We start from the raw sequence: 25,834 nt of genomic DNA, 5'->3' as shown, positions 1-25,834 counted from the left end.
CCTACACCTGTATAGGCCCACATTTATTATATTAAAAAATATATATATTTATTTAACTAGGTACAACACTTATGAACACCAATTGTTTTGGGGAGGGAAACATGTGTGTGGTGGAAATATCTCAGAAGGAATTATGCAATTCATTTTATTGCACCATCTGACTCATGGGCCAAACAATGCTTTGTATTTCACAAAGTCAGGCCACCATATCCCCCTGATGTTAAATAATGAAGTCACAGTGTGGAGCCCGGCACACTCAGCGTAGCTGCGATGCAATCACTGGCGACCTCTGCAGATTAGCGTAATCAGCTCTCACAGTTTGTGTGAAATTATATTGCTCCGAATGAAAGGAAACGGATGGAATTCAATGGAAAGGATCCAGCGGCACAGCCCAAATACATTGGGGGGGAAGAGATGTCATTAACACAGTGAGCAGACACTGTGTGAAAAGCCCAGCATCTTCAGGGATCATGGTACAAGTTAATTTAATTATGCTGAACAGGGGAGATTCATGGTGGCTCTGGGGTTCAGCAGGAGGAAACAAGAGCTGATTGATTTAAAGATTTTTAAAAACTTTTTGGCAAATGGTCCTTGAAAGTCATTGCTCACATGATGACTGCACTGCAGCTGGACAGAAATGAGGAAACCTGTCATCTGTGACATCTTCTGTTTTATGTTTTACAGTACCTGCCTTTCACTGACTCCTCAGGCATGCATCCCTAATGGTACTGACAAGGTCTTTTTTTTTTTACCTTAAACTTACATATTCCTATATAATATTTGCAGTGGTGGCTGGTGGCACATTAAATGGGGAGGACAGGCAAATATTGTCTGTAACAGAATTAATGGAATGGTCTCAAACACATCAAACACCTGGTTTCCATGTGTTTGATACCATTCCATTCACTTCATTCCATTCATTTTTATGAAATGTCCTCCCTTCACCAGCCTCTTCTACTAGTACTTGTATTCACATCCAATGTACGTCATGTCTTTGTTGTATAGAGGAGCTGAATATTAACAAATTTTGAGGCAGACATCACGTTCTGATAAGGCTTTCCTTCTGTCAGGGGATCCCCTTGCAGATGGTTGTTGATTAACATTGTTGTCAAGGCCACTATTAGGAATATGCTCCTGCATGTTGATTTGAATGCCATAAGGACAAAGTAGAGGAAACTGTAACCAGTAACCACATCTTATGTTGATTAAAGAAAGACTCAGAGATATGACGTAGATGCAGAAAGTAAACCGCATAGTGGTCAATTTCCATATCAATTAAGAGCATTGAAACACGAGGTTCAACTTCTCCTCTGTTTTGTCCTGTGGCTCCCACGCTGTAAAAGTGTGAAGCGAACCCATGCACATGCACAGATGTGTGACTGTGCGAGAGTGAAGCCTTGCGTCTCGCTCATCTCAATATCTGCAGTGCTGCTTGTGGAAATTTCATTTACACTGAGTGTACCTTTAATATAATAAAGCTCAGTTATAGGCTTTCCTATACGCTTTCCTTGACCATCTTTGTGTTAAGGAACAGGTTAACGTCTTTAAAACAATAGTTGATGTTATATCTGTGTATTAAAGATTAAACAAGGTTTTGACTGCAGTTAATCCAGTTTTAAGTCTGGAGGAGGATAGAGAGTTTTTAATAGCACCACAGCTGGCCTTGTTTTATTGCTTTAGGAGGGAGGTAATAGAAAAACTACAACAACCAGAGGGCCATAAAAATCGTTGGTAATTAAGTCTCTGGGTAATTATTTTCAGCCAAACATTAATTTTACAGGTTTAATAGATGTTCCAATGGTTTCCAGGGCCAAGTGCCTTGGGCCTGGTTTGTAATGCAGTACCATTAATCATGGGTTCTTTCTCCAACTTTAAGTCTTCATAATAACAGTAACAATGTTCTCTTATGTCTTCGCAGGAAAGTTTCAACCAAGCAAAACACCCAGACAGGACAAAGTAATATAGCCATGGAGAACATTAAAATAACAATTGTGGACTCCTTGAAATGGAAAAAGCCTACATTAAATTTAGCGTTACCACACACTGCTCATCATTCATGGCTGCCAAGGTTATGAGAGATGCCACCTCCAGCAGCGTTTCTTGGAGCCCTTATGGTATATTTTCCATCTCAAACACAGCATGTGTAGTGTGAGGTAAGACAGATTTTAATTACCTACATAGCAGGGGGTTTTGGAGACACTGCTGACCGTTGACCATAGCCACTCACACTTTTCTCCTTCTTTGTTTATCAACACCTGTTTATCAACACTCTGCTTGGCTTTTATACAGTAGGGTCATCTTCACTGGATTGGTAAGAACAACCATATTTTCCATCAATTGTAACAGCGTCATGAAGTGTGAGTATTTTGCCTTGCCAAAGTGCTTGTGTTTTCTAACTTAGAATTTTACTGCCCGTCTCCTCTCTTTTCCCTTGTGTTGCTAGCATCGCAAGCTTGACTGGTTTACAATGGCCTCCTGTTTGGATATTGTTGCTATTGCACTACTGTCACAGATCGCTGGTCACAGTGAAGGGTGACAACATGGAGGCCCCTGCCAGACAACACTCATAAATCCCGAATGATGCAGATTGAAAAAGTGGTTTTCTGCTTGTCTCACATGCAGCCTTGCGCTGAATCTTTATTTCTCTTTTTCTTTTTACAGACACTCTGTTAGAGGACTTTCAATGCTGTGTAGAGTGTGTACGTGTATTTGTGTGTGACTGTGTGTGTGCGTGTGTTGCATCATGCCATAGTTGCTCTGTAATTATTTTTTAATTAATAACAGTATTATGATTATGTAATTAAAATGCTGCAAACTGCAGATATGGTTCAGGAAACAAATCCTGAAAATAAAATAAAGTCCTGTAAAAGTTACCACCTGCATAATTATCGTATAACAATAAATGTAAATTCAATGTCATTCTATAGTATCTGTGCAACTTGTAAAGTAAACAGGAAAACGTGTTGCCTCTTAATTTATGGGGACCTACAGCTAAGGCCCTTAGAATGTCAAGTCCCCATCACAGTTCCCCAAAGCAAGCCTCCTCTTCAGAATATCACGACGACGCAGTGCTTTACGGTAACATTTGCTGTTTTAAGTTTGTAGCGGGACATTGCGAGGCTGACATAGCCACAATTCATTGTTGATAACTGTAACGTTTGCCCGAAACTTAACATTTCGTCATGGACGTAGGCGAGCTACTGAATTATCAGGTAATTAGCTGGTTAGACATATCCTCATATCCCAGCTAGCTAACTTACCGGTAACGTTAGTTAGCTAGCAAAATAAGGGTTCTGTAAACAGCGTCTTTGACTCTAGCCCTAACTGTTATCTTCTGGCTAAAATGATTGGTAATTAGCGAATAAACTAAGTTCGCTTAGCTAGTTAATGTTGTGACAAATTTAAAGAGTTGGCTATCTGATGTCAATTTAGCCTAACTAAAGTTAGCACGTAAAGGTAACAAGTTACTGTAGCTAACTAACTTACAGTATCTAGCTAAGCTAGCTACCTTGTGATACAAACGCTTGCCTACCTCAGCTGAAGATATTTGCTCTTTTTTCTATCTGTGGCTCAGCCTTGTTAGCTAAAGTAATGTTGCTTTCGTGGAATGTAATTTCTTGAGCACACTACATGGCCAACAGTATGTGGACACCTGTTCGTCGAACATCCCATTTCAAAATAATGGGCATTAATATGGTTGGTCACCCCTTTCCTGCTATAACATCCTGCACTCTTCTGGGAAGGCTTGCCACTTGATGTTGGAACATTGGTGCAGACACTTGCTTCCATTCAGCCACAAGATCATTAGAGAGGTCGGGCACTGATGTTGGGCGATTAGGCCTGGTTTGCAGTCAGCTTTCCAATTCATCCCAAAGGTGTTGTATAGGGTTGAGGTCAGGGCTCTGCGCATGCCAGTCAAGTTCTTCCACACTGATCTCAACAATCCAATTATGTATGTACCTCGATTTGTGCACGGGGGCATTGTCATGCTGAAACAGGAAAGGGCATTCCCCAAACTGTTGCCAGAAAGTTGGAAGCACAGAATCGTCTAGAATGTCATTGCGTGCCGTAGCGTTAAGATTTCCCTTCACTGGAACTAAGGGGCATGAATTATGAACAAGCAGCCCCAGACCATTATTCCTCCTCCACCAAAACGTTACAGTTGGCACTATGCATTGGGGCAGGTACAGTGGCTTGCGAAAGTATTCACCCCCTTGGTATTTTTTTTCCATTTCAATTTGGACTATTTTGTGTCTGTCCATTACATGAAATCCAAATAAAAATCCATTTAAATTACAGGTTGTAATGCAACAAAATAGAAAAACCGCCACGGGGGTGAATACTTTTGCAAGGCACTGTAGCGTTCTCCTGGCATCCGCCAAACCCAGATACGTCCGTCGGACTGCCAGATTGTGAAGCGCGATTCATCACTCCAGAAAACTCGTTTCCAGAGTCCAATGGCGGTGAGCTTTAAACAACTCCTGCTGCCGCTTGGCATTGCACGTGGTGATCTTAGGCTTGTGTGCAGCTGATCGGCCACGGAAACACATTTCGTGACGCTCCCGACATACAGTTCTTGTGCTGACGTTGCTTCCAGGGGCAGTTTGGAACTCGGTAGTGAGTGTTGCAACCGAGGACAGATGATTTTTACGTGCTTTAGAATTCGGCAGTTCTGTTCTGTGAGCTTGTGTGGCTGACCACTTCTCGGCAGAGCCGTTGTTTGAAAGGTGGCATCCAATGATGGTACCACATTGAAAGTCACTGAGCTCTTCAGTAAGGCCAATGTTTTTCTATGGAGATTGCATGGCTGTGTGCTCAATTTTATACACCTGTCAGCAATGGGTGTGGAATACACACATTTGAATTTGTCCACATACTTTTGGCCATAGTGTGTATCAGAAAATCAAGTGCTGTTGCATGTAAAGATGAATGCATTTGCTACATTATTAACTGTTTGCTTGGATACATTGCAACGCCTTATGACTTGACATCCCTGTTTTGATGTACCTGCTCAACACGGTGTTGATGGTGTGATCTTCATTGTAGCCTGACAGGGGGGCAAAGCGTCTGCGGGATGATGATGATGATGACCCCAGAAGCAAGAAGGTTGGCAGAGAACTAGCCAGACGCCTGGAGAGAGATGACGGTGAGGACCCGAGTGGTGACAGGAAGAAGATACTGGAGAAACTCATGGATGATGATGAGGATGCAGACGACCAAGAGGTGGGCACAGTTTTACTGACATAAAATCAATCAAATCAAATTGTTTTAGTCATATGCGCCGAATACAACAGGTGTAGACCTTACAGTGAAATGCTTACTTACAAGCCCTTAACCAACAATGCAGTTTAAAAAATAAGAATAAGAAATAAGAGGAACAAGTAATTAAAGAGCAGCAGTAAAATAATAGCGAGAATATATACAGGGGGTACCGGTAATGAGTCAATGTGCGGGGGCACCAGTTAGTGGAGGTAATTGAGGTAATATGTACATGTAGGTAGAGTTATTAAAGTGACTATGCATAGATAATAACAGTAACAATGGTGTAAAAGAGGGGGCAGCAATGCAAATAGTCTGGGTAGCCACTTGATTAGATGTTCAGGAGTCTTATGGCTTGGGGGTAGAAGCTGTTTAGAAGCCTCTTGGACCTAGACTTGGCGCTCTGGTACCGCTTGCATGCGGTAGCAGAGAGAACAGTCTATGACTAGGGTGGATGGAGTCTTTGATAATTTTTAGGGCCTTCCTCTGACACCGCCTGGTATAGAGGTCCTGGATGGCAGGAAGCTTGGCCCCAGTGATGTACTGGGCCGTACGCACTACCCTCTGTAGTGCCTTGCGGTCGGAGGCCGAGCAGTTGCCATACCAGGCAGTGATGCAACCAGTCAGAATGCTCTCGATGGTGCAGCTATAGAACCTTCTGAGGATCAATGCCAAATCTTTTCAGTCTCCTGAGGGGGAATAGGTTTTGTCGTGCCCACGTCACGACTGTCTTGGTGTGCTTGGACCATGTTAGTTTGTTGGTGATGTGGACACCAAGGAACTTGAAGCTCTCAACCTGCTCCACTGCAGACCTGTTGATGAGAATGGGGGCGTGCTCGGGCTTCCTTTTCCTGTAGTCCACAATCATCTCCTTTGTCTTGATCACGTTGAGGGAGAGGTTGTTATCCTGTCACCACACGGCCAGATCTCTGACCACCTCCCTATAGGCTGTCTTGTTGGTGATCAGGCCGAGCACTGTTGTGTCATCGGCAAACTTAATGATGGTGTTGAAGTTGTGCCTGGCCGTGCAGTCATGAGTGAACAGGGAGTACAGGACGGGACTGAGCACACACCCCTGAAGGGCCCCTGTGTTGAGGATCAGCGTGGCGGATGTGTTGTTACCTACCCTTACCACCTGGGGGGCGGCCCGTCAGGAAGTCCAGGATCCAGTTGCAGAGTGATGAGCTTTGAGGGCACTATGGTGTTGAACGCTGAGCTGTAGTCAATGAATGGCATTCTCACATAGGGCATTTGCAAATTGGAGTCCGTTTAGTGTTTCTGGGATAATGGTGTTGTGAGCCATGACCAGCCTTTCAAAGCACTTCATGGCTACAGATGTGAGTGCTATAGGTCGGTAGTCGTTTAGGCAGGTTACCTTAGTATTCTTGGGCACAGGGACTATGGTAGTCTGCTTAAAACATGTTGGCATTACAGACTCGGACAGGGAGAGGTTGAAAATGTCAGTGAAGACACTTGCTAGTTGTTCAGCGCATGCTTGCAGTACACATCCTGGAAATCCGTCTGGCCTTGTGAATGTTGAGCCTGTTTAAAGGTCTTACTCACATCGGCTTCGGAGAGCGTGATCACACAGTCTCCCGGAACAGCTGGTGCTCTCATGCATGTTTCAGTGTAATTTGCCTCGAAGCGATCGTAGAAGTAGTTTAGCCTGTCTGGTATGCGTGTCACTGGGCAGCTGTCGCCTGTGCTTCCCTTTGTAGTCTGTAATGGCTTGCAAGCCCTGCCACATCTGACGAGCGTCGTAGTCGGTGTAGTACGATTTGATCTTGGTCCTGTATTGACGCTTTGCCTGTTTGATGGTTCGTTGGAGGGCATAGTGGGATTTCTTATAAGCTTCCGGGTTAGAGTCCTGCACCTTGAAAGCGGCAGCTCTAGCTTTTAGCTCAGTGTGGATGTTGTCTGTAATCCATTGCTTCTGGTTGGGTATGTACGTAGTCACTGTGGGGACGACGTCATCGATGCACTTATTGATGAAGCCAATGACTGATGTGGTGTACTCCTCAATGCCATCGGAGGAATCCCGGAACATATTCCAGTCTGTGCTTGCAAAACGGTCCTGTAGCTTAGCATCTGCTTCATCTGACCACTTTTATTGGTCAAGTCACTGGTGCTTCCTGCTTTCATTTTTGCTTGTAAACAGGAATCGGGAGGATATAATTATGGTCAGATTTGCCAAATGGATAAAGGTGGTCAAGTTTTTTTCCCTCTGGTTGCACTTTTAACATGCTGATAGAAATTTGATAAAACGGATTTCAGTTTCCCTGCATTAAAGTTCCCGGCCACTAGGAGCGCCGCCTCTGGATGAGAGTTTTCATGTTTGCTTATGGCGGAATACAGCTCATTCAGTGCGGTCTTGTTGCCAGCATCCGTCTGTGGTGGTAAATAGACAGCTACAAAAAATACAGATGGTGTGGTCTACAGCTTATCATGAGATACTCTACCTCAGGGGAGCAAAACCTTGAGACTTCCTTAGATATTGTGCACCAGCTGTTGTTTACACATTTACATAGGATGCCACCCCTTGTCTTACCAGACGCCACTGTTCTATCCTGCCGATAGAGCGTATAACCAGCTAGCTGTATGTTGATAATGTTGTCGTTTAGCCACGACTCCGTGACGCGTAAGATATTCGTTTTTAATGTCCCGTTGTTAGTTTAATCTTCCTCGTAGGTCGTCGATTTTATTTTCCAATGATTGCACATTAGCTAGTAGAACGGAAGGCAGTGGGTGTTTATTCAATCGCCTACGAATTCTCAGAAGTCAGGCCCACCTCCACCCTCTTTTTCTCCGTCTTCTCTTCACGCAAATGACGGGGATTTGGGCCTGTTCCCGGTAAAGCAGTATGTCCTTCACTTCGGACTCGTTAAAGGAAAAAAAAGCTTCTGCCAGTTCGTGATGAGTAATCGTTGTTCTGATGTCCAGAAGTTATTTTCGGTCGTAAGAGACGGTAGCAGCAACATTATGTACAAAATAAGTAAAAACAATAAGTTACAAACAACGCAAAAAAACGAACAGAAAATCAGTTGATTAGGAGCCCTTAAAGCGTCAGCCGTCTTCTCTCATGCGGCGTTAAATGTGCTGATCTTGTTCCTAAAATACTTTTTTGTTGTCTTGGTTACACTTTTCACAAAAGGGCACTCTGTTTTCAGGGTGAACCAGTGGATGAGAGTTCGGTGAAGAAAATGATCCTGACCTTTGAAAAAAGGTCCTACAAAAACCAGGAGCTGAGGATAAAGTTCCCAGACACCCCGGGGAGGTGAGTTAATGAGGGACATTTATACATAAGGCTGTGACGGTCATGGAACTTTGGATGACTTTATATTTGAGGTTCTTCAAAGTAGTCACCCTTTGTCTTGATGCCAGCTTTGCACACTCTTGGCATTCTCTCAACCAGCTTCATGAGGTAGTGACCTGGAATGCATTTCAATTAACAGGTGTGCCTTGTTAAAAGTAAATTTGATTTTCTTTCCTTAATGTGTTTGAGCCAATCAGTAGTGTTGTGACAAGGTAGGAAGAAGATAGCCCTATTTGGACAAATAACAAGTCCATATTATGGCAAGAACAGCTCAAATAAGCAAAGTGAAATGACTAAGTTTCTTCATGGGCAGTTGCAAAAACCATCAAGCGCTATGATGAAACTGGTTCTAATGAGGACCGCCACAGGAAAGGAACGCCCAGAGTTACCTCTACTGCAGAGTTCTTTAAGAGTTAACTGCACCACAGATTGCAGACCAAATAAATGCTTCACTGAGTTCAAGTAACAGACACATCTCAACATCAACTGTTCAGAGGAGACTGTTTGAATCAGGCCTTCATGGTCGAATTGCTGCAAAGAAACCACTACTAAAGAACACCAGTAAGAAGAGACTTGCTTGGGCTATGAAACACGAGCAATGGAGATTAGACAGGTGGAAATATGTCCTTTCGTCTGATGACTCCAAATGTTCTTTTTTATTTTGGGGTTCCAACCGCCATTTCTTTGTGAGACGCAGAGTAGGTGAACGGATGATCTCTGCATGTGTGGATCCACCGTGAAGCATGGAGGATGTGTGGGGGTGCTTTGCTGTTGACCCTGTCTGTGATTTATTTAGAATTCTAGGCACACTTAACCAGCATGATTATCACAGCATTCTGCAGCGATACGCCGTCCCATCTGGTTTGGGCTTAGTGGTACTATCACTTGTTTTTCAACAGAGCAATGACCCAACACACCTCCATAGTAGAGAGAGTGATTTATTTCAGCTTTATTTTCTTTCATCACATTCCCAGTGGGTCAGAAGTTTGCATACACTCAATTAGTATTTGGTAGCATTGCCTTCAAATTGTTTAACTTGGGTCAAACATTTCGGGTAGCCATCCACAAGCTCCCCACAATAAATTGGCTGAATTTTGGCCCGTGCCTCCTGAAAGAGCTGGTGTAACGGAGTTAGGTTTGTAGGCCTCCTTGCTCGCACACGCTTTTTCAGTTCTGCCCACACATTTTCTATAGGATTGAGGTCAGGGCTTTGTGATGGCCACTCCAATACCTTGACTTTGTTGTCCTTAAGCCATTTTGCCACAACTTGGAAGTATGCTTGGGGTCATTGTCCATTTGGAAGACCCATTTGCGACCAAGCTTTAACTTCCTGACTGATGTCTTGAGATGTTGCTTCAATATATCCACATAATTTTCCTCCCGCATGATGCCATCTATTTTGTGAAGTGCACCAGTCCCTCTAGCAACAAAGCACCTCCACAACATGATGCTAACATGATGCTGCCACAACCGTGCTTCACGGTTGGGATGGTGTTCTTCGGCTTGCAAGCATCCCCCTTTTTCCTCAATGTAACAATGGTCATTATGGCCAAACAGTTCTATTTTTGTTTCATCAGACCAGAGGACATTTGCACATCTTTGCAATTGTACATCTTTGTGCAATTGCAAACCGTAGTCTGGCTTTTTTTATGGCGGTTTTGGAGAAGTGGCTTCCTTGCTGAGCGGCCTTTCAGGTTATGTCGATATAGGACTCGTTTTACTGTGGATATAGTAACTTTTGTGCCTGTTTCCTCCAGCATCTTCACAAGGTCCTTTGCTGCTGTTCTGGGATTGATTTGCACTTTTCGCACCAAAGTACGTTCATCTCTAGGAGACAGAACAAGTTTCCTTCTTGAGCGGTATGACGGCTGCGTGGTTCCATGGTGTATATACTTGGATACTGTTGTTTGTGCAGTTGAACGTGGTACCTTCAGGCGTTTGGAAATTGCTCCCAAGGAAGAACAAGACTTGTGTAGGTCTACAAAAAAAATTCTGAGGTCTTGGCTGATTTCTTTAGATTTTCCCAAGATGTCAAGCAAAGAGCCACTGAGTTTGAAGGTAGTCCTTGAAACACATCCAACAGGAAATTTGTGGAGTGTTTGAAAAACGAGTTGTGTATGTTGTGTGTAAAGTGTATGTAAACTTCCGACTTCAGCTGTGTGTGTATGTGTATATATATTATTTATATTTATTTATTTTAAGAGGTACATTTTCTCCTCCACTCCTGACTGCATGGGCTGTAGGCTAGATTGACGATAACAGGTTAGGATTCCATGTGTAAACTTTTTGAATATTAACAGGTTTATGTGATGTGCCGTTGCGAAATACCAGCGCCGTTGTTGACTAGAATAGCTGGTCCCGTTGCTGCAAGGAGTTGTGGGATATTAGAATCCTCTTGTCTTAACCTTTGTTCGTAAATTTGCTTTGGCTATCTACTCCGATTTCAGAGCTCTCTCGTTTGTGTGACAGAGTGCAGAATAACTGATGAATTGACGAACCCTCAACACCCATTGAATTTGACAGGTATCAGTAAACATCAGACAAAAAAACGAAAATAAATTGTTGCTAGCAGCACAGTTACAATACCCAACGCTCTAGATAACAGGACAACAGTCCAACCAGCTCTACTAGGGCGAGTAAAATAGTCAGTGAGGTGTTCTCTCATTTGTGTCTGGCAGTAGCTAGCAAGCTAGCCAACTTTAGCCAGTTAACTTGGGTGCTTGACTGCCGTTAGGTTATAATGCTTACATACTTTTCCCCCTAGACCAGAGCGTCCAGTGTGCACTCTGAACAATCCAAGAGCGTAAACACTGAATTTACGCACAGATAATCTGACAACGCTCTGAATATAAGAACCCCCAGAGTGCACTCTGAGCGCACTCACACTCCAGAGTGAATTTACAAACACACCCTTAGTCATCTTCAACCTAGACTGCAGGGAGGGGGGCGTTGCCTAGGCACCGAAGACTCTTTTGTTAAAACAGTTATGACGGTTATTTTATTTTCATGGCGGTCTTCATCCATAACTGTCGGTTTCACATTTATACGGTAATCGTGCCAGCCCTAGTTATACCTGAAGTATTCATGCTTTTGTCTTATAAAGGTATAATTCTATTTTAAGGGTAAATTGATCTGCTCCAGTCTTTAATTACATGACATTGCATTCAACAAGTCTGGACTTATTTTCCATTTCTGACATACTTTATTATGCCTCTGCTCAGGTTCATGGAAACAGAGCTGGATCTGAATGACATCATCCAGGAGTTGCATGTCATCGCCACCATGCCTGATCTCTACCACCTCTTGGTGGAGCTCAATGCTGTCCATTCCCTGCTGGGCTTACTCAGCCACGAGAACACAGATATCCTTTCCTTCAAAGATTGCTTACTGGGCATCATTCACTGTTAAATTCAGTTAATTTACCTGCACTTGTTAAACCATTGACTAATGCTATTCTATGCATTTTACCTTGAATAAGGCTACTAATTATTCAAAACTGAACCTAGAAAAAATCAAACATATTAATACCCACTGTAAAAATCCTTAGCCTCTCCTACATATCGCCATTGCAGTGGTTGATTTGTTACAAGAGCTGACGGACATCGACACACTTCATGAAAGTGAGGAGGGCGCGGAAGTACTCATAGACTCTTTGGTGAGTCCATTTTGTTTGTATACAATCAAGTCATGGCTAGCTGCCATTTTGTGTTATTTCTCATCCCCCCCTACAACCATATTGATGCTGATGATAAACTCAAAAGATTAAAAGCAGATTCAATCCCAGCTAATGTCCATTGCCTTAGTGAAATGGTCTGTCTTAAGTCGTCCGCGTGCTTCCCATCCGAAACAGCTTGTGCATATATTATGACGACATTTTGTGACGTTTATGTTAGTTCTGGTCTTCTGCAAGGTTTTTTTGGGCTGTTCGTTCCGAAGAAAAATCTTGAGGCGAACTTCAGAGCTGAAGTTTACGCCCCTTCGTCGGTCATTGGTCAACGGTAGGGATCCTTCAATAAAGTGTTTGTTGTCATTCAACGATAGATTACTCGTTTTCATGCATATTCTTTCACTTGAGAAATACTGCACCGAACATCTTAGATGTAAAATTGCGCGACTAAGATCTCTGCAAAAACTGCAAAATGAATGACCGATTTCTTGAGTTGTCTTAGATTAATTCTGACTATTTTGAGGAGTGTATACTGGCTACGGCGTCTCAAGATGGACAAACATTACTTTTGCCTGGTCTTTTCTGGTATTTCAAGCTAAGGTCTTTTATGGGAGTATGCGCGCACACTCGTTCGTTTCCAAACGAAGCATGCGGAAGCCTTAGCCCTCCCTTTGCACTCACTTTGACAGCAGCAAAGTTATTGGCGGTTTTCTGGAAAAGGTTGAGTACCCCATCATAATGTCGGCTGACATTTAGAAAGACCATGGAGGCAAAGGTCAAATGACTCTGGTCTTATATGACTTATAAGTTAACAACGGAAATTAGGCCTGAGCCTTTATTGTTGTCACTCAACCACACAGTATTCCATAATGCTGTGATGAAACAGCTTGTCTTCTTCTCTAACTGTAGTTGGAGGGACAGGTTGTGGCCCTTCTGGTGCAGAACATGGAGAGGCTGGATGAGCAGGTGAAGGAGGAGGCAGATGGAGTCTACAACACGTTAGGTAAGACCCACTGCAGAATGATTGGACAAAATATGGGGATTATTAAAATGTTTGTAAATGCTGGCGTGGAGCAGTTTTAGCCCATAGTCTGAAAATCTGTTTGTCATAACATGTCCTAACGGTTTGTGAATCAGTGAGATGCCCTCCATTCTATTCACATAGAAGAAACACGTTCCGATTATTTAATCATTACATTTGGGCTCAGTGCGCCTAGTGTTTTGATGGCGTCTTATCAAGGCAGCTCTCCAGGCTTGAATAAGCCTTTTGTCTGCTTCGTGGTTGGGGCTCAGAGGCTCATGTCCTCCAGGATGGTGTCTGCTCAGCTGGAATTAGTGATAAAGGCTTCCCTCTTCTCCAGCAGGCCTATATTGCTCCTTCTCCTTGTCCTTCTGTCGTCTCTCTCTCCTCTGGGATTTTGCCGACCTTCTCCTGGCTGATTGAGATATAAGGTGTCTCAGACGGCTTTATAATGCAAGTATTAGCAAAGGAATCTGAGACCTCTATACTTCTCAGCGAGGTGCTGTCATAATCTGAAAGTCATTCCCCTCTCTTCTCTCCCATCACTCTCCATCAGCCATCATTGAGAACATGGCAGAGTTCAGGCCTGGCCTGTGCACAGAAGCAGCTCAGCAAGGACTCATGCAGTGGTTGCTAAAGAGAATAAAGGTGAGGATATGACTGAAAATGACACAATCCATGGCTTATTGATGCTTTATGTAGAGGTTTTTGCAGGCTGGTTGGATGTGTCTCATTGAAAATGTCTGTTCTGGACCAGTACCTACAGTACAGCATATAGGCTTTCAATTGCTCATGCTGTCACTGATTTTGGCATTCATCACCCCCACCCTTTCTCTCTTTCAGGCAAAGATTCCATTCGATGCTAACAAGCTGTACTGCAGTGAAATCTTGGCTATCTTGCTTCAAAACAATGACAGTAAATTTACAGCCCTTTCTCCTCTACTTGCTGTACAAAGTGATGAAAACTGCTCTAGTCGAATGTGTTATTGTCGAATAAACATAGCCACAGAGGTGTTTGGTGTGATTACTCTGTCTGTGGACCAAAATAGTAGAGTAACATGACTGGTTAAAGTACACTTTTGTTAGTTTCTGAGTGGCTAGGTCCAGAAGGCCTTCTAGTGCTGCTGGATGACAGTCAGGGACTATGTCCAGAACAATAATGCACTGGGCCACATTGATATTCTGTCCTATCTAATTTTCTTCTTGGTCTCCCCCTCTGAGTTTAGTTGCCTAGGTTGGTTGTGCTGCCTCGATCGATTCAGTCTCCCACCGTCCCGCTCTAACTATGTTTGTCAATGTTTATGTCCACAATATTTTAAGTTTCTCTCTCTCTCTCACGCTCTCTCTACACCTACCTACCTACCTACCTCCAGGCACCAGGGAGCTCTTGGGGGAGCTGGATGGGATTGACGTTTTACTGCAGCAGCTCTCTGTAAGACTCCTAGGGATTTGACCAACCTGTCTGTTCACATTTTCTACTGCTCCTGCTCCTTCTCTCTCTCTGATTCATCATGGTCTCTCTCACACACACCTTACATCACACTGTTGAAGTTTCAGCAGCTCATAAGAACTGTGTTCTTTACAGTAGTGATCTAGCCATACCCACTTCATGAACACAACCTCAGTTAGATTAGCCTTATGTGCAGGATTCTTTTGGCTAAGTATTATAATATTTGATATATTCAAGGTCTCCAGTATAATTCTGTCTAATGCAAATGAATAACATTTTGAAGTGTAACTTGATGCTAGACAGATTTTCTGCTTTGCTTCGTAAGTCTCTCCACTTTGTTGGTGATGCCGGTTGCAAGGTTTCAGTGTGTCCTTAGTTCCGAGGGCACTGCACCCAAAATGTATTTGGTTGAATACTGTTCTATCTTTGTGAGGTTTATCATACACAGCCAAAAATGAATTACAGTTACACTGTTTAAAGTCTGCCAATGAGCCAAACCAGTACATCATTTATTGCATTTATACTGAATTTACCAGCATCACAGTTCAAAGTAATTTCTGGCCATGTCAGTTCCCTGGTGATAGACAAGGTTGGGGAGTAATGGATTACATGTAATCCGTTACCAGCATAGATATTGTAATAAAATTACAGATACTTTTGAAAACTAGATGATTACTTTCAAATTCAGAAAGGATGTTTGTGATTTAGATTTTTTTTTTTATCAACTTTCTGTTTGCTTAATGACATTCAAATCAGAGTTCCTCCCTTCTAAACTCCTCTGTGGTATTGTGCTCCATACAGTCAAAGACAAGTTAAATTTAAGAAGACCACGAGTGGGGCTTTTGTTGCTCAATAAAATTTGTGCTGATTCAAAAAAATATTCTATAAGCCTAACGGACATATGCTCAAACTCACACACTTTTGATTGACTTAAACAGCTGCAAATTGTCACGATATCAAAGTGTCACCAACAAAAGCGTAAACAATAGGGCTATAGCAAATGCAGCATATGTCATTCATTTCTCACATGCAAAAGGGACTTTTCGGTAGTGCTCAAAGCATGCCATTCCATGAGAGCAGCATTTATTTTTCAACTCAAAACAATGAGCCCAATCCTCCATCACAACAAAATCATAAACAGAGTAGGCTAATAAATCCTTCGTTTTTGGCTAATGCTCATAATTCCAAGTCCTGTTTTTTAAGATCAAAGGATATTATATTGATTGGCATGACTGTCAGATTTCCAGACTTTGGTTTGTAATGTAAAGAGGGAGCATAATCGTATTATTACTATTATTGTCTGTTGTAGAAAGTAATGGATTAGTACATAACCAACCCATAAAGTAAAATGCAACATCCATTTATGGCCAGCTATGTAAACCCCTAACATCTATTTATCCTACAATAGATGTTGTTCAATTGGTAATTGTAACTTTTGTCTTCTCCTAATGCCTCTTAAGGGGAAGTCATCTAAAATTAACTAAGTAATCAGATTACATTACTCAGTTTGGGTAATCAAAGTGTTACGTTACTGATAAGTGTTGGACAGGGACAGGTAACTAATAACTACCGGATTACATTTAGAAAGTAACCTACCCAACCCTGGTGATGAGCTGTGGGTGTCATTCTACTTCAGGTGTTCAAGCGCCACAACCCAGCCACGGCAGAGGAGCAGGAGATGATGGAGAACCTGTTTGATGCCCTGTGCTCCTGTCTGATGCTGGCTGCCAACCGGGACCGCTTCCTCAGGGGAGAGGGTCTGCAGCTTATGAACCTCATGCTTAGGTAAAGACCTTGATGTTGAACACCTCCACACACACAGCTCCGTTTTGAATATTTCAGTAATTGAATGTCCTAAACTGTTGGTTGAAACAAACCATCTAAGTACCTCCTCAAAGGAGGTACTTGGCTTGGCTCTAGGCCTTTTTTAAACCCTCCTTTCAATTCACACTGGTCACTGGTGATCTGATATCTAAGTAGGGATTTACAGTGCATTCGGAAAGTATTCAGTTCTCTTCACTTTATCCACATTTTGTTACGTTACAGCCTTATTCTAAAACGGATTAAATAAATGTTTTTCATCAATCTACACACAATACCTCATAATGACAAAGCGAAAACAGGTTTTTAGAAATTATTGCTAATGTATTAAAAATAAATGGCAATATCACATTTACACAAGTATTCAGACCCTTTACTTTGTTGAAAGTAAAGCCATGAGTCTTCTTGGGTATGACGCTACAAGCTTGGTACACCTTTATTTGGGGAGTTTCTCCCATCCTTCTCTGCAGATCCTATCAAGCTCTGTCAGGTTGGATAGGGAGCGTAGCTGCTCAGCTATTTTCAGGTCTCTCCAGAGATGTTCGACTGGGTTCAAGTCTGGGCTCTGGCTGGGCCACTCAATGACATTTAGAGACTTGTCCCGAAGCCACTCCTTCATTGTCTTGGCTGTGTGTTAGGGTCGTTGTCCCGTTAGACTAGGGCGAAGGTTCACCTTCCAAGGTCCTGAGCGCTCTGGAGCAGGTTTTCATCAAGGATCACTCTGTACTTTGCTCTGTTCATCTTTCCCTCGATCCTTACTATTCTTCCTGCCGCTGAAAAACATCCCCACAACATGATGTTGCCACCACCATGCTTCACCGTAGGGATGGTGCCTGGTTTCCTCCAGACGTGACACTTGGCATTCAGGCCAAAGAGTTCAATCTTGATCTGTGCCTCGACACAATCCTGTCTCAGAGCTCCACAGACAATTCCTTCAACCTCATGGCTTGGTTTTTGCTCTGACATGCACGGTCATCTGTGGGACCTTATATAGACAGGTGTGTGCCTTTCTAAATAATGTTCAATCAATTCAATCAATCAAGTTGTAGAGACATCTCAAGGATGGAAACAGGATGTACCTGAGCTCAATTTCCAGTCTCATAGCAAAGGGTCTGAATACTTATGTAAATAAGGTATTTATGTTTATTTTGAATACATTTGCAACAATTTCTAAACTTGTTTTCGCTTTGTCATAATTGGGTATTGTGTGTAGATCGATGAGGAAAAACATGTATTTAATCCATTTTAGAATAAGGCTCTAAACGTAACAAAATGTGGTATAAGTGAAGGGGTCTGAATACTTTCCGAATGCACTGTATATACATTGACAGGGTTGAGTGTCTTTTTTCACAAAGCACGTCTCTGACTCTGCTCAGCTGCCAGTCCAGTCAATCAGTCGACACGGCGCTGAAGAACCATGGCATTGACCTTAAAGAGCAATAAATAAACGTTACACGCATTTATGAAACCCTCCATGCCCAAGCTCTAATCATCATGCAGACGCCCGGCAGACAGCCGGATTTACACAAAAATCGACATCTATACTGAACAAAAGTATAAGCGAACATGGATTTATGGATTTCACGTGACTGGGAATACAGATGTGCATCTGTTGGTCACAGATACCTTAATAAACATGGGCCTCGTGATTTTTGCTCCTTCAAAACTTGAGACATCTGTGGAATTGTGTGACAAAACTGTACATTTTACAGTGGCGTTGTATGTCCCCAGCACAGGGTGCACCTGTGTAATGATCATGCTGTTTAATAATCTTCTTGATATGCCACACCTGTCAGGTGGATGGATTATCTTGGCAAAGGAGAAATGGTCACTAACAGGGATGTAAAAAAGAAAAAGAAAAAAAGATTACAAAAAAAAAAAAAAAGCTTTTTGTGAGTATGGAACATTTCTGTGATTATTTATTTCAGTTCATGAAACATGGGACCACACTTTACATGTTGCATTCATATTTTTGTTCAGTATAATTATAGCAATGCAAAACTCACTTTTATCTCATCCACAGGAGAAAGCTTTCAGAATGGGTTATCTAGGGAGGAACGTGTAACTCTCTCTTTTCACTTCCCTTGAGATTCACAGAATCATAAGTTCTGCACCTCTACAAAAATAGAGAAAAGTATTGAAGCAGAGGTTAGGCTTTATCAAGGGGTTTGCAATATGAGCTTAGGAACACGGTTGAAGGCATCTTTATAATTGCCTCTGCATTCTTAAAACCATTTAACTTTGTCAAAAAAATGTACTACCTCATAAGCTGCAGAAACGTTGTGTTATGAGGAGTTATCTTTAAAGGACTGCCTATAGATTTAGATAGGGGAGAGGGACTCCATGTTGCTAGGTCACTAAGTCTGTGTGCCTGGCAAAAGACCATCATGAACATGCTGTGAGCTAGCTGTTGTGCCAGAGATAGTTGAGCCTTTCTGAAATGTTTTTTTTTGTACACTTCCCAGGGAAAAGAAAATGTCTCGGACCAGCGCTCTGAAGGTCTTAGACCACGGCATGATTGGCCCAGAGGGTTCTGATAACTGCCACAAGTTTGTGGACATCCTGGGCCTGAGGACCATCTTCCCCCTGTTCATGAAGACCCCTAAAAAGATGAGGAAAGCTGGGACAGTAGACAAAGAACATGAAGGTTTACTAATTTCTCTATACACTCCAAATTTCCATTGGAAACAAGAAATTATTGTTTGTCTGAAGTTACATTACAGTAGATATTTCCTCAGCAAAATCTGCAAAAGCTTACAACTGTCCCACTGAGTACCCAAAACACAATTTGCCATGGCAGGAGATCGAATCAGGTTTGTTTGATGGCTTTTTAGTCTGTCGATTTGTTATCAATATAGCTTTGATTCATTTGTTTGATTTTCTTCTCAGAAACCACACTTGCGTTGTGAAATAAGAAAATGCTTATCAGTGCTTATCAGCCACCCTCCCCTCCCCCTTTTGATGAGGTGGTCAACCAACAGGAAAACATCTCTCTCTCTAATTATATTTCATATGTCCTGACAGCCCACCCAAGGTGAACAAATTGGCTTCCTTTGTCTGTCCCCTTCATGTGGGGGACAGAATTAATTAACCTGAGACCTGCAGAATAGCCTGAGATAACAGGGCCTGCTAAAGCTTATCCCCCTGGTGCTCCCACTGATGAACCTCCCACTAGTCACAGCCAAGCCAGCCAGCCATGAAGTATGGTTACACTGCTGTGTCCCGCTTTTAATGCTTAGAGTAATTGTATGCTGAGGCAGGAGGACATCTAGGTTATAGAACAGTGGACTACCGCTAGTAACGTACCCTTGGACTATAATAACCCTTTTCATATGCCTAGCCATGTTCCTAATGCATAGCATAATTTATTGACTAAGATGTGTCCTTACATCATTTGTGTTTTATATATTATTTTGAGTGACAACCATTTATAAAGTAGTGTAAGCACTATTTGGCACTTTTGCAACATTTTGAGTCGTCGCTTTTTCATAATTTAGCAGTGACATTTTAGAATGCGTATTAAATTGCTATTGTTTTGAGGGCATATGATTTCCACATGACCATAGGATTTGTCATATAGCATGTGACAGTAATTAGACCTAGAGTGGCACCTCCTTTGCTGTAATTGAAAAACGGATGGGAAAATTGGTTCTCAAGAATAACACAATGCAGTCATAGATTAATTAATTATCAGCAGCTACAAATGAGACTAAGTAATTAAGAGGCAAAGCACTCTCCAAACCCCTCTCTCTGTCATATACAGAGAGATTGATCCCCATGAAATCGCCTCTGAAAATATACTGAGGCCCAATGGCTGCGAATTGTCAGACATTTGTATACATAAGATACAAATACATCAAGAGAAGATGTTATAAGAAAATATTGCAGATAGCCGATAGCCTACCTTTTTAGATCTGTGTTCATTTCCATGTCCTAATGTTGTACATAGATTGAATGAGATTCTAGATGTACAGACGGTGGCAGACTATATTTAGCAAGCTAATGATGCACACAGTGTGGTAGAACAGAAGTAAACAGCTCATTTACATCCAGCAGCACAGTAGTTTTGACCGCAGCCCTTTTATAGTCTGTTTTGTTTTCCTTGGATGTTGAGCTAATGCCTTGGTGTTTCTTTAATGTCTCTATTATTCCCGTTTTCACGTCATACTGAAATGACAGAAGAATAGGAGCTGTAGTAGATGTGTTTTTAGGAGATCACTTTGTTTTAGGTGATAGGTCTAGTTAACAATTATTGTGATCAGTGCACAATATCACACTGGTTTTAATCTACCAGTAGTCTCAATCCTTTGAACTCAAGCTGGATGATTAGTTGCTGTATTACAGCCCTGTTCAGTCTCCTGTGTTGTCAATGAGGGATTTTGATCATGGGGAACTCATGCATACCTGCATATAAATCTATTTTGAATTGGTTTGAAACTTGGTCAATCCATTTCATTGTTGCTGATACCCAGCAGTGATAGGAGCCATAGTGTAGGCATCACATGGGTGTCGACAATCAAAATACCTTATGAAGTACAGCCCAGCCATGTCAGTGATTTCTTCCCCTGGACTATTCTAGTCAGGTATAGTGGGATCCTCAGACAGTACAGATGAGAGCCTGTACTTTGCAGAGGTGCCTGTGGTCTACTCTTAAGGGTTGATTGCTTTCTTCAGGGCACGGCTGGTTCTGGTTCAATCTCTCCCCAGCGGCAAGCTGTCAGGACCTGTCACCCTTAACCTCTACTGCTCCTCTGAGCTCAATTGCAGCGTGGCCCTCTTTTCTATTTGCATGTTAACTTAAAGCTGAGATCTGCATTAGGTGAAAAATCGCTGCTGGCCGCCCCAGGCACGTTTGTTATTGTTTAAACATTTTTATTAAACGACAGAGAGGAGCTCCAGCATTAAGGTAACAAAGAAAATGTAGTACATACTCTGCTGTTAAATCGCGAGTGCAGTGATATCCGACACCCTTGTTGTAATATCAAAAACGGACGTGGCATTATCACCGCTACGGATTCTAACTTTAATGGCTGCTCCAGGTTGACGTGTAGCAGCTTTTCTTTGTAGATTCTATTTTCAATAGGTGTTGATCATGGTAATACAGCAATAACATGGACCATTTCTTTGTCAAATTGCGTCACCTTTTTCTGGTTCTCTTGGACTGGAACAGAAAGTCTCTGGTACTTGGAGCTCCTCACCCATGAATCTGATCACCACGCTAGACTGAGACTGTTCACAGCCGACGCTACGCCAGCTCTCCCAGAGATTGGTATTATTTCCTCATTAATGTTTTTCACTTGTCCCCCACTCTGCTGCAGGGGCTGTGATATGGAAAGCATTTAGTGTTCTCTCCTGCTGCTGATTTCTGGAAGATGGGGCACTATGGATTGGCATAGTGGTAGTGGGGTGGCGGTGTAGTCTTTTTTAAGTTGATGAGTTCTACATTCAACGTGCATTTCCTCATTATTCACCAAGGAGGAGAGGAGGCAGTTGGAGCTGGTCAAGCACACTGCTGCATTGAGCAACTTTCTGACACGGAACCCAAACCGGCTACGCGCGTGCGCCATTGTGCATACATTTATTTTGTCTCCCTACACCAAACGCGATCACGACACGCAGGTTAAAATATCAAAACAAACTCTGACCCAATTACATAGTTTGGGAACAGGTCAAAAAGCATTAAACATTTGTCAATTTAGCTAGTTAGCTTACACTTGCCAGCTAATTTGTCTTATTTAGCAAGCTTGCTGTTGCTAGCTAATTTGTCCTGGGATATAAACATTGAGTTATTTTACCTGAAGTGCACAAGGTCCTCTACTCCAACAATTAATCCACACATAAAACGGTCAACCGAATCGTTTCTAGTCATCTCTCCTCCTTCCAGGCCTTTTCATCGTTTAACTTATATGGGGATTGGCATCTAAACTTTCATAGTATTACTTCTATTTTAGCCCCTAGCAACGCAGACTCTTGTTGACGCGTGCGAGCGAGCAGTGTGGGTGCAATAATTGAATAACATAGATTTCAAATGTTATTTTGCAACGCGAGCACACGAGATGCGAGCGGTGTGGTCAGCCTATGAGAAACCAGCAGCAGTAGCAACCATTGCAGTCTATAGTATGCTATGTCTTGTTGTGATGTGCCTTTTGATAAGGCTAATAGATGTTCTATTCAAACGGGAGGATCTGCATAATTTTTCTAGGTCACGTCTAATGAACAGTTGGCCTTAATGTGGCCTGCCTGTATTGAGCGAATGGGGTTAAACCGTTGTTATTATGTGTAATTCTGGAACACAGCGTGCCTGTATTTGATATACCATTGTGTTTTAGTTTAGTTGCATGAGTCCATTAACTAGTGCTGGGCGATTAACTGACATTTGGTGAGTGTGCTCAGTCCCCTCCTGTACTCCCTGTTCACCCACGACTGCATGGCCAGGCACGACTCCAACACCATCATTTAAGTTTGCAGACGACACAACAGTGGTAGGCCTGATCAACAACGAGACAGCCTATAGGGAGGAGGTCAGAGACCTGGCCGGGTGGTGCCAGAATAACAACCTATCCCTCAACGTAACCAAGACTTAGAAGATGATTGTGGACTACAGGAAAAAGTGGACCGAGCACGCCCCCATTCTCATCGACGGGGCTGTAGTGGAGCAGGTTGAGAGCTTCAAGTTCCTTGGTGTCCACATCAACAACAAAGTAGAATGGTCCAAACACACCAAGACAGTTGTGAAGAGGGCACAACAAAGCCTATTCCCCCTCAGGAAACTAAAAAGATTTGGCATGGGTCCTGAGATCCTCAAAAGGTTCTACAGCTGCAACATCTAGAGCATCCTGACTGGTTGCATCACTGCCTGGTACGGCAATTGCTCGGCCTCTGACCGCAAGGCACTTCAGAGGGTAGTGCGTACGGCCCAGTACATCACTGGGGCTAAGCTGCCTGCCATACAGGACCTCTACACCAGGCGGTGTCAGAGGAAAACCCTAAAAATTGTCAAAGACCCCAGCCACCCCAGTCATAGACTGTTCTCTCTAGTACTGCATGGCAAGCGGTACCGGAGTGCCAAGTCTAGGACAAAAAGGCTTCTCAACAGTTTTTACCCCCAAGCCATAAGACTCCTGAACAGGTAATCAAATGGCTACCCGGACTATTTGCATTGTGCCCCCCCCCCCCTTTTACGCTGATGCTACTCTCTGTTTATCATATAAGCATAGTCACTAACTATACATTCATGTACATACTACCTCAATTGGGCTGACCAACCAGTGCTCCCGCACATTGGCTAACCGGGCTATCTGCATTGTGTCCCACCACCCACCAACCCCTCTTACGCTACTGCTACTCTCTGTTCATCATATATGCATAGTCACTTTAACCATATCTACATGTACATACTACCTCAATCAGCTTGACTAACCGGTGTCTGTATGTAGCCTCGCTACTTTTATAGCCTCGCTACTGTATATAGCCTTTCTTTTTACTTTTTATTTTATTTCTTTACTTACCTATTTTTCACCTAATACCTTTTTTGCACTATTGGTTAGAGCCTGTAAGTAAGCATTTCACGGTAAGGTCTACACCTGTTGTATTCGGCGCACGTGACAAATAAACTTTGATTAGATTTTTTGGGGGGGCTTACATCTCTTACACTGAGATGCAGTGCCTTAGACAACTGCGCCACTCGAGAGGCCAATAATAAATACAAAAATCCCAATCAAAATCTGCCAGTTTAACATGGGCAGATGCAGTGGATTGAGATCTCTGTCGTCTTTCCACATCTACGGTGGAAAGTGGCCAAGCTACAGTGGTGTTTGTCGACCATGAGACTTCCTGAAATCGTTTTTCTCATGAAAATGTCTGTTCCATCCGAACAGTTTGGACTATAAACTAATATGACCACTCTGGAAAGATGAGACTCTCACGAATATGATGGTGTTCTCCGTTGACTCGTCTGATGTGCCAACTTCTGTAGCGTCCGAACCATCATGGGACTCATCTGAAGGTAACTGGTAGCTGTAAAAAAAAAAAAAAAAAATTAAATAAATTTTTTTGTGACCACCACCCAATGTTTTCACTGAAATTACATTGGTCTGCCGGATGTTTTATAGAATCGCGATACGGAGAGAGTTGGATAAATCATTAGCGATACAGTTAATCAACCATACTGTATTTAAACATTAAGCACGTTCAGCCATTCCTTTTATTTCAACACTAGTTATCTTACGGACCATATTTATAATTTTTTCAAATAATGAAGACCCTCTATTCCTCTTTGAAAGCATTTAGACGAACAACCCCTCAAAGTTGCACCAACCACGTGGAACCATCCAAGTGTGGGTACAGAAAGTGGCCTGACGGGTGGCAAGGTTTTGCTTTGTGCAATTTACTGTAACAGGAACCCTTCAAAACCAAACAGTTTACAATAGGATTGCATGGCTTAAGTAGGCCTAAAACCTGCAGTAGGCTATTTATCAGCAGAAATTCATAATATAAGTTACATACATTTAATGGAGCTGTTATTACTGCTAGGTGTTCAAGCTTGAAGCCTTCTATCACTTGGGGTGTAGTGATCAGGCTGTGGAACGACACCCTGTCGTTCTCAACCAACATCAAGGCAGTGACCCGTTCCTGTAGGTTCATGCTCTACAACATTCGCAGAGTACGACCCTGCCTCACACAGGAAGCGGCGCAGGTCCTTATCCAGGCACTTGTCATCTCCCGTCTGGATTACTGCAACTCGCTGTTGGCTGGGCTCCCTGCCTGTGCGATTAAACCCCTACAACTCATCCAGAACGCCGCAGCCCGTCTGGTGTTCAACCTTCCCAAGTTCTCTCACGTCACCCCGCTCCTCCGCTCTCTCCACTGGCTTCCAGTTGAAGCTCGCATCCGCTACAAGACCATGGTGCTTGCCTACGGAGCTGTGAGGGGAACGGCACCTCCGTACCTTCAGGCTCTGATCAGGCCCTACACCCAAACAAGGGCACTGCGTTCATCCACCTCTGGCCTGCTCGCCTCCCTACCTCTGAGGAAGTACAGCTCCCGCTCAGCCCAGTCAAAACTGTTCGCTGCTCTGGCACCCCAATGGTGGAACAAACTCCCCCACGACGCCAGGTCAGCGGAATCAATCACCACCTTCCGGAGACACCTGAAACCCCACCTCTTTAAGGAATACCTAGGATAGGATAAAGTAATCCTTCTAACCCCCCCCCCCTTAGAGTTAGATGCACTATTGTAAAGTGGTTGTTCCACTGGACATCATAAGGTGAATGCACCAACTTGTAAGTCGCTCTGGATAAGAGC

At 42.9% G+C, this 25,834-nt stretch overlaps 1 protein-coding gene and 1 long non-coding RNA gene across 5 annotated transcripts in view; both read left to right on the top strand.

Annotated features, from left to right (window-relative positions):
* Positions 1-245: 245 nt before the first annotated feature.
* LOC139543257 (uncharacterized) lies at positions 246-2,167 on the top strand. The gene is made up of 3 exons (XR_011668641.1): positions 246-473; positions 685-725; positions 1,919-2,167. It is a non-coding gene; the product is annotated as an uncharacterized lncRNA (long non-coding RNA).
* A 731-nt stretch (positions 2,168-2,898) lies between these two features.
* Positions 2,899-25,834, top strand: part of LOC139542569 (beta-catenin-like protein 1) — a 38,417-nt gene continuing 15,481 nt past the window's right edge. Inside the window, exons 1-11 of one of the 4 annotated variants that reach the window (XM_071348159.1) lie at positions 2,899-3,078; positions 5,047-5,223; positions 8,427-8,533; positions 11,794-11,933; positions 12,130-12,227; positions 13,149-13,242; positions 13,817-13,908; positions 14,104-14,176; positions 14,634-14,692; positions 16,347-16,495; positions 18,997-19,178. In XM_071348159.1, coding sequence (XP_071204260.1) covers positions 2,914-3,078; positions 5,047-5,223; positions 8,427-8,533; positions 11,794-11,933; positions 12,130-12,227; positions 13,149-13,242; positions 13,817-13,908; positions 14,104-14,176; positions 14,634-14,692; positions 16,347-16,495; positions 18,997-19,178 — 1,336 coding nt within the window. In that variant the 5' untranslated portion in view covers positions 2,899-2,913. Of the gene's footprint in view, positions 3,213-5,046; positions 5,224-8,426; positions 8,534-11,793; positions 11,939-12,129; positions 12,228-13,148; positions 13,243-13,816; positions 13,909-14,103; positions 14,177-14,633; positions 14,693-16,346; positions 16,496-18,996; positions 19,179-25,834 lie in introns of all 4 variants that reach the window. The other 3 variants (XM_071348158.1, XM_071348161.1, XM_071348160.1) reach the window with 3 other exon arrangements.

Source organism: Salvelinus alpinus, chromosome 17 (assembly GCF_045679555.1).
Source record: "Salvelinus alpinus chromosome 17, SLU_Salpinus.1, whole genome shotgun sequence".
In the NCBI taxonomy this organism is placed as follows: Eukaryota; Metazoa; Chordata; class Actinopteri; order Salmoniformes; family Salmonidae; genus Salvelinus; species Salvelinus alpinus.
The sequence above is the reverse complement of the archived record's forward strand: the minus strand, read 5'-3'. Positions and strand labels throughout refer to the sequence as shown.